General features: G+C 35.4%; 1 protein-coding gene across 9 annotated transcripts in view; it reads right to left on the bottom strand.

Annotated features, from left to right (window-relative positions):
* Positions 1-13,305, bottom strand: part of F8 (coagulation factor VIII) — a 166,674-nt gene that overhangs the window by 126,725 nt on the left and 26,644 nt on the right. For 8 of the 9 annotated variants that reach the window (XM_042268902.2, XM_076562461.1, XM_076562459.1 and 5 more), the window contains 2 exons: positions 8,388-8,600; positions 950-1,018 (listed from right to left, as the gene is read on the bottom strand). In XM_042268902.2, coding sequence (XP_042124836.1) covers positions 950-1,018; positions 8,388-8,600 — 282 coding nt within the window. The remainder of the gene's footprint in view (positions 1-949; positions 1,019-8,387; positions 8,601-13,305) is intronic. The other variant, XM_076562457.1, reaches the window with a different exon arrangement.

The following is a 13,305-nucleotide window of genomic DNA, read 5'->3' as shown; positions in this document are numbered from 1 at the left end:
GTGGAGAAAGGTATATAAGGTATGAGGAGACAAGAACTAGAGGCTCTTTCAGGCTGAGGAGTTGGTGAGGTAAGAGGTGGTGGTTGTGGCCTGCTCTGCTTCTCTGATCTTCAGGTAAATTTTATTAGGGTAAACAATATATCACCACAACTGAAAATTGCTTGGACTACTTTACTAAAAATAGAATGTGAAACACAAAAAGACAGAGACTAGTCAGGATAAAGATGACACAGCCTCAAATAAGAAGATAACAGTGCAAGTGGATAAAAGGGGAGAGGATTATATACCTATTCTGCTACACAATGTTCTAAATTACTTAAGTGAAATCAATTAGTCCCTATAACAATCCTATGAAAAATACTATTATTTCAATTTTAGATGTGAGAAAATAAAGCAGAGAAAGGTAAGTAATTTGCCCAATGTTGAGCACTTAGCAATAGACAATTATTAAAAGAAGTTATTTAGGGGCTAACAAGAATTCTTAGTGGGTAATGGTGCCAGCCACCAAGCTGGCTGACCTGACTGGAACCCACATGGAAAAAGGAAAGAACTGATTTCCACAAGTTGTCCTTTGACCTCCCTATAAGCACCATGGCATGGATACTCCTCCTCTCCCCAAAGTCATATAAATAAATAATTAAAACTTAACAAAAGATTTTAAAAGAAGATATTTAAGAAGTAGAGCCAAAAGTATTTATTACCTAAAACCAAGCTGCTCTATCTTTTTACTTCATATATGCAATTGGAACTTATGTTGCATTTTTGTCTTAGAGTCATTCTCATCCTCCATTTCCTTCACTCTTGAACAGTAATACAGTTTGTGGTCTTCCTATAATCAACATCACCTTTTCTGAACATATATAGCCCACATTCTCCAACATGGGAAAATATACTTGTTACATATTTGACTTCTTTTAGGAATTCAAATATCTGATTGAAGCTCACTAACCTTCATCAAACACAGCAAAAAGTAGTACAAATTGGTGCAACATTGGTGTTCTTTCTTTGGAAAGACTTCCTGAAAAAGAAGTGACAGCATTTGTCTTCCATTTAAAATGCCATTGTAGAAAATTGCCACAAGGAGGAGCCATTTCTTCACAAACCATTTGAGCATTTAAAAAAAAAAAAAAAAAAAAAAAGATTCCTTTGCCTAATGTCAACACTGCTGTGATGTTCTTTGGTGTAAAGTCCTTTAAATTGATGTTTCTAGAATGAAAATCATGGCTATTGAATAAAAAAGAAAATAAAAGGAAAAGAAAGGACATGATTGTTCCTTATGTATGTTGGAGGAGAAAGTTTATTAAAGATATGTGGGAAAACATAGTCAGAGGCAGGGAAACCTGGGAGAGTCCAGAATGGACATGACCAAACTGAGCTGAGCCATGTGGTACAGGGGGGAGGGGGACGTAGAGGAGAGAGTGGAACCAAGTGCATTAGCCAGGAAGCCAAAGGTCCAAAAGGTAAGGATAGCCAAAATGTCTGGATTATATAGGGAAGAACCTCTGGCAGGAAAGTTCTGGGCAAAGGGCGGTGTATGCAAGCCATATCCTGTAACAGGTAGAGACTGAGGGATACTGGGAGAACCTGGATGCCAGGTCCAGTTTGATAAGTTAAAAAGGTACCTCAGCCATTTGAATTGGGTTTGAAACTTAACAGTTATTTATGCAAGTTTCAAATTTCTTCTAAATCATTACTTTTGCAAAATTAAAAAAAAAACTATTGTTAGAAAATGGAATTTAAAATACAAAAATACAAGCCCAAATAAAACACATAGATAGATAGATGATAGACAGACAGACAGACAGACAGACAGACAAATAGACAAATAGATTTCACAGCAGAAAATTACAAAACAGTAAGCATTGTTAATGAGATGTGTATCTGGGCAATTAATATAGGAATCTTCTCTTGCTCTTGTAACTTTTATACTTATGTAATTGCAAATGAGTAAAAGTTATAGGTAAAAAAACAACAAAACTCACACTTTAAACATCTATCAATATTGTTTTTCAATTGTGCATATATGTTTGTGCATGTGTATGTGTGTGTGTGTGTGTGTGTGTGTGTGTGTGTGTGTGTGTGTGTATGTGTGTGCACATTTGTATGTGGGTACAGATATGTTGCTGTGCCTGGCTCTCTCCCCCATTCTCTTAACAGTATATTTCACAAAGCAAAAGTTATTTATTTTGACACAGCTCAGTTTATACATTCACATTTTTTCAATTTGTTGGCAGTTTCATACACGTATATAATGAATTAGTCATTTTTACCCACCACTCCCCTATCTCATCCTCTGTCTGCTACTGATTCCTTTCTTTCCAACAATTTCCCCCTCCCACTTTCATGTTTTCTTTTTGCTGTGACTTTTAATGGCTTTTTGGAGTCAGTTTTTGATCCCCTCTCTTTTCCCAAATAACTAGACTTTCTGTTATGTTTCTTAAAATTTTAAGGTATTGCATTTTACATTTTAAAACTTTAATCTGTTTTGAGTTAATATTTGTATAAGGAGTATGATTTAGGTTGTGATTCATTTTTGCATATGAATGTCCAGTTATTCTAACACCATTTGTAGAAGAAATTACCCTTTCTCCATTGATTGTATTTTACACCAAATCAGTTTTTTGTGGATCTACTGGCCTATCTATCCTGTTTCATTAACTTTTGAGGAATGTGTAATAATAGTTCAGCTGTACAATAAGTTATAAATTAGGGTAGTGATTAATAAACTCTATTCTTTTGTAAAATATGTTTGACTAATTTAGCAACTGACAGTCTAGAAATTTTAGACTAAATCTGTGTATATCAACAAAAGTTAAACTTGAAATCTGACTTGTATTACATTAAATGTGTACATTGGTGAGAACAGATATCTTTACCATGTTGAATTTTGTAGCCCACTGTTACAGTTTGCTTTCTATTGCTGTGATAAACACCATGACCAAAACTAAGTTAGGGAGTTCAGCTTACAGTTGTAGTCCATCACTGAAGAAAGTCAGGGAAGGAATTCAAGGTAGGAACCTTGAGGCAGGAACTGAAGCAGGCAGTATGAAAGAACACTGCTTACTGGCCTGCTCCCCATACTTTATCCAGCCTGCTTTCTCATAGCACCCAGAACCACCTGCCAGTGGTGATACCACTCACAATGGGCTGGGTTCTTTCATATCAATCATTAAGAAAATGCCCTACAGGCCAACCTTATGGAAGCATTTTCTTAACTGAGGTTCCCTCTCTCATATGACTGTTCATGTCAAGCTGACAAAAAAACTAATCAGTATATCATGAGTATAGTGTGTTTCTCCACTTAAGTCATCTTTGATTTCTTTCACCTGCATTTTGTAGTTTTAATTTACATGCAATTGTACATGCTTTGTTAAAAAAACAAGTTTTAAATGTTTGTGTGCAATTGTGTTCTTTTAAAAATTGTTTCTAATTATTCTTTGACAGTATGTTAAGTACAACTAATTTTTATATGTTGATCTTGAGTCCTGCAATCCTCCTAGACTTAGTTATTTATAGTTTTATTTAAAAGTTCTCAGGGATTTTTATACATAATCAATTATGTTTTATGTAAATAGGGACAATAATACTGCTATGTTTTTTAATCTTATGTTATCATAGGCAAGACTGCCAGTGCTGTATCAAATAAAAAGTCAAGAGAATCTTGTTCCAAGTCTTAATAGTGTGAAAGCATTTAGTTTTTCATCACTGAGAGATTAACTCTAGGGTGTTATTGATCTTTTAGAATTTTATTTTTGAGACAAGGCTCATGTACCTCAGGATGGCCTTGAATTTTCTATGTAACAAGGATGCTGTCAATTCCTGATTTGCCTGCCTCCAACTCCTAAATACTGAGCTTCTAGACATATACTACCACTCCTGGTTTAACCTGGAGGGTTTTGTTTTGTTTTGCTTTAAGATATCAGATTGAGAAGTACCTTTCTATTGCTAGTTGAGGGATTTTCTTTCCTTCCCTTCTCCTCTCCCTTCCTCCCTTTTTTTTAACCATAACTCATTGCTTGTTCTAGTTAACTTCTGTGATTAGCTCTGCCATAACCATTCACACACATGGTTTTGTTTGAATATGTTTTTCTGTTCTTTTGTGCTTATATTTAGAAATTATTAGATTATATGGTAATTCTGTTTGTAAAAATTTGAGGAAGCACCAAACCATCTTCTGAAGCAATGTTAGGGTTAAAATTCTCATATCCTCAACATTTACTACTTTTCTTATTTTTTAAAGATTTCATTTTTTAATTATGTGTACTTGTGTGTATATGTGTAATGCAGGTACCCACAGAGTCCAGAAGAGGGCACTGGATCCCTCCAGAGCTGGAGATTCCAGGGATTTGTGAGCTGCTTGACATATGTGCTGGGAACTCCTGAGTCATCTCTCCAGACTTTATCTTATTTTAAAAACGACAGATCCATATTAGTGGATGTGGAGTGCTGTGGATATCGCTCTGTATAAATAAAATGCTGATTGGCCAGTAGCCAGTCAAGAAGTATAGGCGGGACAAGCAGAGAATTCTGGGAACAGGAAGGCTGAGGCAGGAGATGCTGCCAGCCGCTGCCATGAGTAACAACATGTAAGATACTGGTAAGCCATGAGCCATGTGACAAGGTATAAATTTATAGAAATGGGTTAATTTAAGATAGAAGAATTAGATAACAAGAAGCCTGCCACGGCCATATAGTTTATATGCAATATAAGTCTCTGTGTGTTTATTTGGTTGGGTCTGAGCAGCTGTGGGACTGGCAGGTGAGAGAGATTTGTCCTGACCGGGGGCCAGGCAGGACTGGAGAAAACTCCAGCAACAGTGAAGTGATCTCTTATTTTTATTTTTATTTGCTTTTCCTTAATGGCTAATAGTATTAGTGTCTTTTGTGCACTTACTGGCCATTTCTATGTTTTCTGTTTCTTTTATTTATTTTTATTGTGGTGGGGATGTGAACTAGAGCCTTTCACATGTTAGGTAAAGGTTCTACCACTGAGCTAAATATCCAGGGACTATTTGCACCTTTTCTTTGGATACATATCCTTACAGATCTTTTACCTACTTTAAAACTGATTTGTCCTTTTATTATTGACTTTAAGATTTCCTTGCATAATCCAATTATAACTCACTTATCAAATATGATTTGCAAATATTTTCTCCCATTCTAAGCATTATTTTTGTTATTTTCTTGATACACCTTAAAGCTCAAAAGCTTGGTGGATTATTTAAAAAATGATTGCTAAACCTATAGCTATAAAATTTTGACTCTTGTGTTTTCTTTTTTTTTTTTTTTTTTGGTTTTTTCGAGACAGGGTTTCTCTGTGTAGCTTTGCGCCTTTCCTGGAGCTCACTTGGTAGCCCAGGCTGGCCTCGAACTCACAGAGATCCGCCTGCCTCTGCCTCCCGAGTGCTGGGATTAAAGGCGTGCGCCACCACGCCCGGCTTCTTTTAATTTTGTATGTTATAGTATATCTTTGATCCATTTTGAGTTAAATTTTGTATGTAATATGAGGAAAAGCCCAATTTCATTACTTGTTTTTCATGGGTATAGCCAAGTCTTCCAACATCGTGAAGAAGCTAGTGCCTACCAAATCAAATGACTATACATTTATGCGTTTATTTTTGAACTCTCATTTCTATTGCACAGATCTTTATATCTGTACTTATGGCAGTATTACTCTTTCTTGATTGTGTGTTCATAGTATTCCAATTTTCTTTATATCCATATTTGCTTAGTATGACTTTTTTCCATCCTTATGCTTGTAACCTATGCTATTGTTTTTGAAATGTATTTCTTGTAACAAAATATAAAAGTAGTCCTTGCTTTTTATATACAGTGTGATATTTTCTGGTTTTAGTATATTTAGATAATTTACATCTAATATAATAATTTATGTTTAGTTACAAATATATCATCTTTTTATATTTTTTCTTGTAGTTTTGTTCCACTGTCTCCTTTTATGCTTTATTTTAATGTCTTAATTTCTCTATTTTAACTTTATTATATATATTCATATAATATCTTATTGGTTTTTCTAAGTATCAAAAATGTATATTTAAGTTTTCACTGTCTTTTAGATAAGTATATGCCAGTTGGAGACAAATTCAAATTCTTTTGCATACCTTTATGGGTATGAGATCTTTCCTTTTTTCTTTATTTTTTGTGGTAAATATATACACAATTGAGTTTTATTCAGTAACAAAGAAAGAGAATAAAATTCTGTCATCAGCAAGAAGATGGATGCCACTGGAAATAAGCCAGACTCAGAAATGCAAATATTGCATGTTTTCTGTCTTTTGTGTCACATATATATGTATGTGTGTGTATATATATATATATATAATATATATATATAATATATATATATCACAATAATAATCATATACATATATGAAAGCAGAAGCAAAACTATCTGTGGGAGGAAAGGGAACTAGCAGGAGGAGATGGTGAAGGGAGAATGTATAGGGGTCTTTCTTTCTCATCCTTTTATTTTGTAGTTTTCTGAGCTAGAAAGCTCAGATATCTCTTTTTGGTTCCTTAACCAGAAGACGTCAACTGTTACATCTGTACCAGATCCTCTTCCTTTGATTTTAGCTCCTGTAGGCTTCTGTTGCCAGTCATTGTCTCTGCCATGGATATAGCTGGCGCTGGGGCATGAAAGAACGGAGGAAAGGAGTGGAAACTGTTATTTCTCCCTACCCTCTGAGCACTAACAGATACCTTTCCAGTTCCCAGAGGCACAGCATTCATTCCAAGTTTCAAGCCATGCTTTAATACAGGTTAGAGAATCCTACAAGGGAGAAAAAGGTTATGTCCCTATCATTGCTGGTCCTTTGAATTCTGGTGGTTTTCCTTATCTACAGGTTGTTTTACTTACTTTTAAAAATTTCAAAGAACTAGGTTGTAATTTTTGTCAAGTTTTTTTTTTTTTTTTTTTTTTTTTGTCAAATCATTGAATTTGTCAAGGCTAAAGAGTAAAATGTGAGCCAGACAGTGGTGGTGCATGCCTTTAATCCCAGCATTTGAGAGGCAGAGCCAGGTGGATCTCTGTGAATTTGAGGCCAGTCTGGTCTACAAAGCAAGATCCAGGACAGGCATCAAAACTACACAGAGATACCTTGTCTCGAAACCCGACCCCCCAAAAAAGAGTAAAATGGGTTCACTCATGTTATCCAGAACTAGACCTCTAGTGATAATTTAAATCTGTCAAAAACTATATGTTATATATGTTACAATCTTTACATCACACAAGTAACACATTATGGGTCTTTGCTTTGTTATTAATTGTAGCTATAAAACTGAACTCAATATAAGAGAGATCAAGTTTCTAAATAAAGTAATTATAAACTTTAGTCTTCTTCCCCTCCTCTGAAACACATTCATTATTATTCAAAAATGGTGTGTTTCTGGATTCTTTGTCTATCCTCCATAACATAACAGAATGAGTATGTATGACACAACAGAATGAAACAGAATTAGAAATGTAATACATCTTCTGATGGACTCTTTCTTGAGACCATATAAAATGTCTGGATCCCTTGTATTACTTATGCTAAAGACATCATGTGGAGATGATCTCAGTTTAAGTATAGATGTAAGACATACAAAAGACATTTTTCAAGCATAGATATAAAACATATGAAATACTTTTGAGGTGATCTCAGCTCTGAAAACTTTTTTGACTAAAACTGATGTATCCATACACAAGACAACTCCAAATTCCATGGCACTAAAGAAAACTATCAGAAAGAACATATTATTATTGCTCCACAAAATTATGGAGTTATTGAGCAATAGATAACTAGAACAAAGAAGTTCCAATGAAGCTGACATTCCACACAAAATAATTAAAATCAAATTATAATGCTTACTTCTTTAAAAGTATACGCTATTAAATTATAAATTAAATAACAGATGAACAGGATTAAGATTATCTTTAGAATAACAAGTTATGAGTAAATGCATATTTTCTTATATTTGTGTATACCTTTGGTTTACAAAATAAGCACCTGAACCAATCAATATATCACTGATCTCACACACACACAAATATGCTTGTCTCCATGAAACTTAAGAAAATTCCACGTTTTCAAAAAGCAAAAGAATGAAAAAACACTGCTGAGATAGCACACAGATTTCAGGCGGAATATAGAAATTATTTATAAACAGAGACCTAATTCCAGATCTTAGATGTTCTTAAGCTAGAGTTCACTGTACTACATAGAACAAATATTATTGCTTAAAAAACTGGATTATTCTCTTTTTTATGAATATAATTCCAGGGAAAAGAAGCCCTTTTCAGAGAAATGAATTCAAAAGCTCACAGTTACCAACAGATTCTGTTTTGTCCTTCTTTGTTTCATATCAATTCCATTCTTTCATATAGTTACCTTCTTTACATACTAGCAGAGCTCCAATGAGGCCTGAATTCAAATCTTTCACCAGATCCACATGAGAAAGATATGAATAGGTGAGACATGGAGGGTCAGAGGCCATTGGACCATTCTCTTTCAGGACCTGCCAAACATAGGTATGACTTTCACCAGGAAAAACTTTATCGTCTTCCTTCTCCCTTTGGCTTGTCTGATCTTCATATTCAGCTCCTAAAGGAAGAAGGTATAAAACTGTCTTTTTTTTGTGTCTACTGTCAACTCAGAAACATGTTAAGCTCCAATTTGTTATGGATTCTACACAATAAGTAGACTTCCAAGATGTTGAAAGCTCTCACCATAAAGAAATGATAAAATGTTCAAGGAGATAGATATGTTCAAGTTGTTTTAAATATTGCACAATATGTGTCTATATTAAACATCATATATTATACCATTACTATGTACTATATGTATATGATAAAATAACAAGTTTTAAAGCACAGTGTATCAAAACATTACACTGTACCTCCAAAACATATGCAACTTGTTGTGGAATATTAGTTTAAGATGTTACATTCATTTATGCTGTGGAATATTTGTTTAATGATGCAAAGATGTATTGCATTCATTTATGTTGTATTTGTTTCACTCTGTGAAGCTGTGTTACTTTGTCTCCCTAAAATGCCTGATTGGTCTAATAAAGAGCTGAATGGCCAATAGCTAGGCAGAAAAGAGGGATAGGTGAGGCTGGCAGGCAGAGAGAATAAATAGGAGAATGGGAAGAGTGAGGAGTGAAAAAAGTAGGAGAGGAGGACACCACGGTCCAGCTATACAGGACACCGATAGCCATGAAGTAAAAAGGAAAGCAAGATATATAGAATGAAGAGAGATAAAAGCCCAGAGGCAAAATGTAGTTAAACGAAATGGGATCATTTAAGTTAGAAAAGCTGGCTAGAAACAAGGCAAGCTAAAGCTGGGTATTCATAAGTAAGAATAAGTCTCTGTGTATTTATTTGGGAACTGGGTGGTGGGCTCCCAAAAAGTTAAAAAAAAAACAGAACAAAAAAACACCAACTACAGCATCTATTATGTGTCAATAAAAATTCTCTTTATATAAAAAAAAAGTATTAGGATCTGACTTTGATGTCTCAAACTACTGTTTAAAAAAGGGAAGCTCAGCCAGGCAGTTGTAATACATGCTTTTAATAGCAGCACTCAGTAAGCAGAGGCAGGAGGATATCTGAGTTCAAGGCCAGTCTGGTCTACAGAGCAACTTCCAAGACAGCCAAGGCTCATAGAGAAATCCTGTCTCAAAAAACAAAACAAAGCCGGGCAGTGGTGGCGCATGCCTTTAATCCCAGCACTTGGGAGGCAGAGCCAGGCGGATCTCTGTGAGTTCGAGGCCAGCCTGGGCTACCAAGTGAGCTCCAGGAAAGGCGCAAAGCTACTCAGAGAAACCCTGTCTCGAAAAAACAAAAACAAAAACAAAAAAAAAAAAAAAAAAAAAAAGCAAACAAAAATAAGCAAAAAACAAAACAAAACAAAAAAGGTAGGCTGTCACAACCCACAACCACTGTGAATTCATATATGCAACAGCCTTCCTTGTTATCCACTGCCTCTGGCTCTTGCAAGCTTTTTGTTCTTTTTTTGTTCTGAAATGATCCCTGAGCATTGGGTAAAGGGGATGTTTATAGATGAGCATTCCATAGTCTCTCATCCTCTGCACCTTGACCAGTATGGGCCTCTGTGTTAGTAGATATCTACTAAATGAAGAAGCTTCACGAAAGATGCACCAATCTATGGGTATATCAATAAGTCATTAGGAGTAGGTTTAATACTATGCTTATTTAGCAGAATAGTGGTGGATTCTCTCCTAAGGACTACGACCTCTTTAGCACACACATACACTCACATGAACATGCATGCGCATGCACACACACACACACACACACACACACACACACAAAACTTTTTATAACTTCATTTGAAATATTAAAAAGGAGCAGCTATAAATGGGGAGAAACCTTGTATCTTACAGAGGTGCTTGATTACCAATCCTAACATAAGTAATGAAAATTATGTTCTTGTTGAGACCTCTAGATTCTGTTAACCAGTAATATTGCCGCCATTCTTGCATCTTTAGCCTAATTCAACTCAGTTCAATAACAAATATGCCCTGGACACATATATTAAAAATATCTGTTTTAGTTTTTTTTTAATTATTATTATTATTTTACAACACCATTCAGTTCAACATAATAGCCACAGATTCCCCTGTTCTCCCCCTCTCGCCCACCCCTCCCCCCAGCCCACCCCCCATTCCCACCTCCTCCAGATCAAGGTCCGTGTTTTAGTTTTTTGAGATGATAATTATATCATTCCCCTCTTCCCTTTCCTTCCTTCAAATCCTCCTATATATCCTTCCTTGCTATTTTTCAAATTCATGGCCTCCTTTTTCATGAATGCTATTACATACTAGGATGTGATAGAGAGGTTTTTAAAATCAGGTTTTTATTTAGAGGGACAACACTCTATTCGACAAATGACATAGAAATAATATACTGGCAAAAAATTAATTAATGGTTCTGGAGGAGGTTCATCAGATAAGAGTGCTTACTGTTCTCGCAGAAGACCTGGGTTCAGTTTTCAACACCCATATAGTAGCTTACTACTACAGATTACTCCAAATCCAAAGGATCCAATACCCTTTTCTGACCTCTGTGGGTTCCCATGTACACATGGTATACATGCATACACTCAGGCGCACAAGTATAAACAAAATAAATATCTTTAAATTTTCACTCATTTAACTTAAATATTTACTGAGTTTTTGTTCTTTATTAAGCTCATCTACAAGCTGAGAATATAAACAAGTTTATATTGTGGAGCACAGAGATTTTACATGTATATAGAAAAACTATTTCTTGTTTTTGTTGGCAACTAGCAGGCTCCTTCCATGAGGTTTATGCACTTGGGAGTTTCTACACTAATATAGGGAAACATTCAGAAGCATACAAATATATGTCTTTAAAGAGTCTCTTTAAATTTCATCTCTCATTAGGCATTACCAAAGGGTAGGAGGTTTCTTGATTATTTGGCCATATTAGTCTGAAAACTCCCAAGTTAAGGCCTTTCCATTTCAGAATGACAACTTAAAGAGTATATAATATAGAACATATGCATCAATAATTTATTGATGATTTCCTTGATTTGTAAATACTACAGACTATCTTGACAATACTGGAGTCAACTGACATTCCATTCACTCTTTTCCTACACTGTGAGGTTAAACAGAAGCTAGCTGGAGTGGGGGCCAGGGACCAATACATTATTTTAATGATCTCATCTTGATCTTCTGCTAAATGGCTCTTAGCAACATGAAAAGTACTTTCCTTATAAAAGTCAGAGTCTAAAGAAAAAATGAGAATTCCATTTCATTTCCATGCTATGAGATTTGATCTTCCTTTGAAAATTTTCTGGGCAGAGGAAGGCTAACACGATAGGATTTTTTGGACTCTCAGCCTGACTCCACAAGGGAGAACATAGAGGATTAGAATAAAAACAGCAACATGTTGTAGAATATTAGTTTAAGATGTGTTACATTCATTTATGCTGTGGAATATTTGTTAATGATGCAAAGATAAGTTGCATTCTTTTATGTTGCATTTGTTTAACTCTGTAAAGCTGTGTTACTTTGCTTGCCTAAAACACCTGATTGGTCTAATAAAGAGCTGAACGGCCTATAGCTAGGCAGGAGAGGGATAGGCGGGCTGCCAGGTAGAGAATAAAGAGGAGGAGAAATCTAGGGGAAAAAAGAGTGAGGAGTGAGAAAAAGAGAAGGAGAGGAGGGCATTAGGGTCCCGCTGCCCAGCCACACAGCCAGCCACTGAGTAAGAAAGAAAGATATATATATAATAAAGAAAGCTAAAAAGTCCAGAGGCAAAACATAGTTAAAAGGAAATGAGATAATTTAAGTTAGAAAAGCTGGCTAGAAACAAGCCAAGCTAAGGCCAGCATTCATAAGTAAGAACAAGTCTCTGTGTTTTTATTTGGGAGCTGGGTGGCAGGCTCTCAAAGAGTTAAAAAAAATTCTAACTACAGAAACATTATAGTAGTACTGGATGTTTAGCTTACACAATCTGCCCTGGTTAGTTTTCATTATCAGTTTGACCCAGAGTCACCTTTTGTTGTGATAAAATAGCATGAACAAAGGCAAGTTAAGTAAGAGTTTGTTTTGGCTTATGGTTCCAATGGGCTAAATATCAATAATTGAAGGGAAGACATTGACACATATATCTGGAGAAGGTAGTTGAGAGATCACATCTCAATTACACAAAGGAAGTAGAAAGAGCTAACTAGAGGTAGCAGTGATGGTATAAAGCCTCAAAGCCTATTCCCAGTGACATATTTCTTCCAGAAAGGCTCTATGTCCTAACAGTTCCATTACCTCCCCAATCATCACCAATTGGTGATCAAGTGTTCACATACATGAGACTATGGGGGACATTTCTCATTCAAACCATTATAATGTCCATTTGGGGGTCACAAGGAATCCATGAAGAAGTAAGAACTTCACTTTATCCTAAAAGTTACAGGGTTATCTTGTAATAATAGATCCTTTCTCAAAAACTTTGAAGTCCTAAAGGAAGGAATTTCTTTCTTTGTCCTAGCTTAGTTAGGTAAGATACTCATCTCTAGGCCAATTAACTGTGGCCAAGAAGATGGGATACATGGATCAACTGCTTATCTCTAGACCAATCACTGTGACCATGGAGATTTGGGCTTTAAAAAAGTGGCATATTCTGTTTGAAATATATTTAGAAGGGGCATTTTTTTTAAAAAAAATACAGGGTCTTACTTTATAGCTCAGGTTGGCCTATAATTTATAGTGATCTGGCTCAGCCTCAAGAGTGCTGAGATTAGAGGATTAGAGGTA

Source organism: Peromyscus maniculatus, chromosome X (genome assembly GCF_049852395.1).
Source record: "Peromyscus maniculatus bairdii isolate BWxNUB_F1_BW_parent chromosome X, HU_Pman_BW_mat_3.1, whole genome shotgun sequence".
Lineage (NCBI taxonomy): Eukaryota > Metazoa > Chordata > Mammalia > Rodentia > Cricetidae > Peromyscus > Peromyscus maniculatus.
Note: the sequence above shows the minus strand (reverse complement) of the source record. Positions and strands in the feature narration are given on the sequence as shown.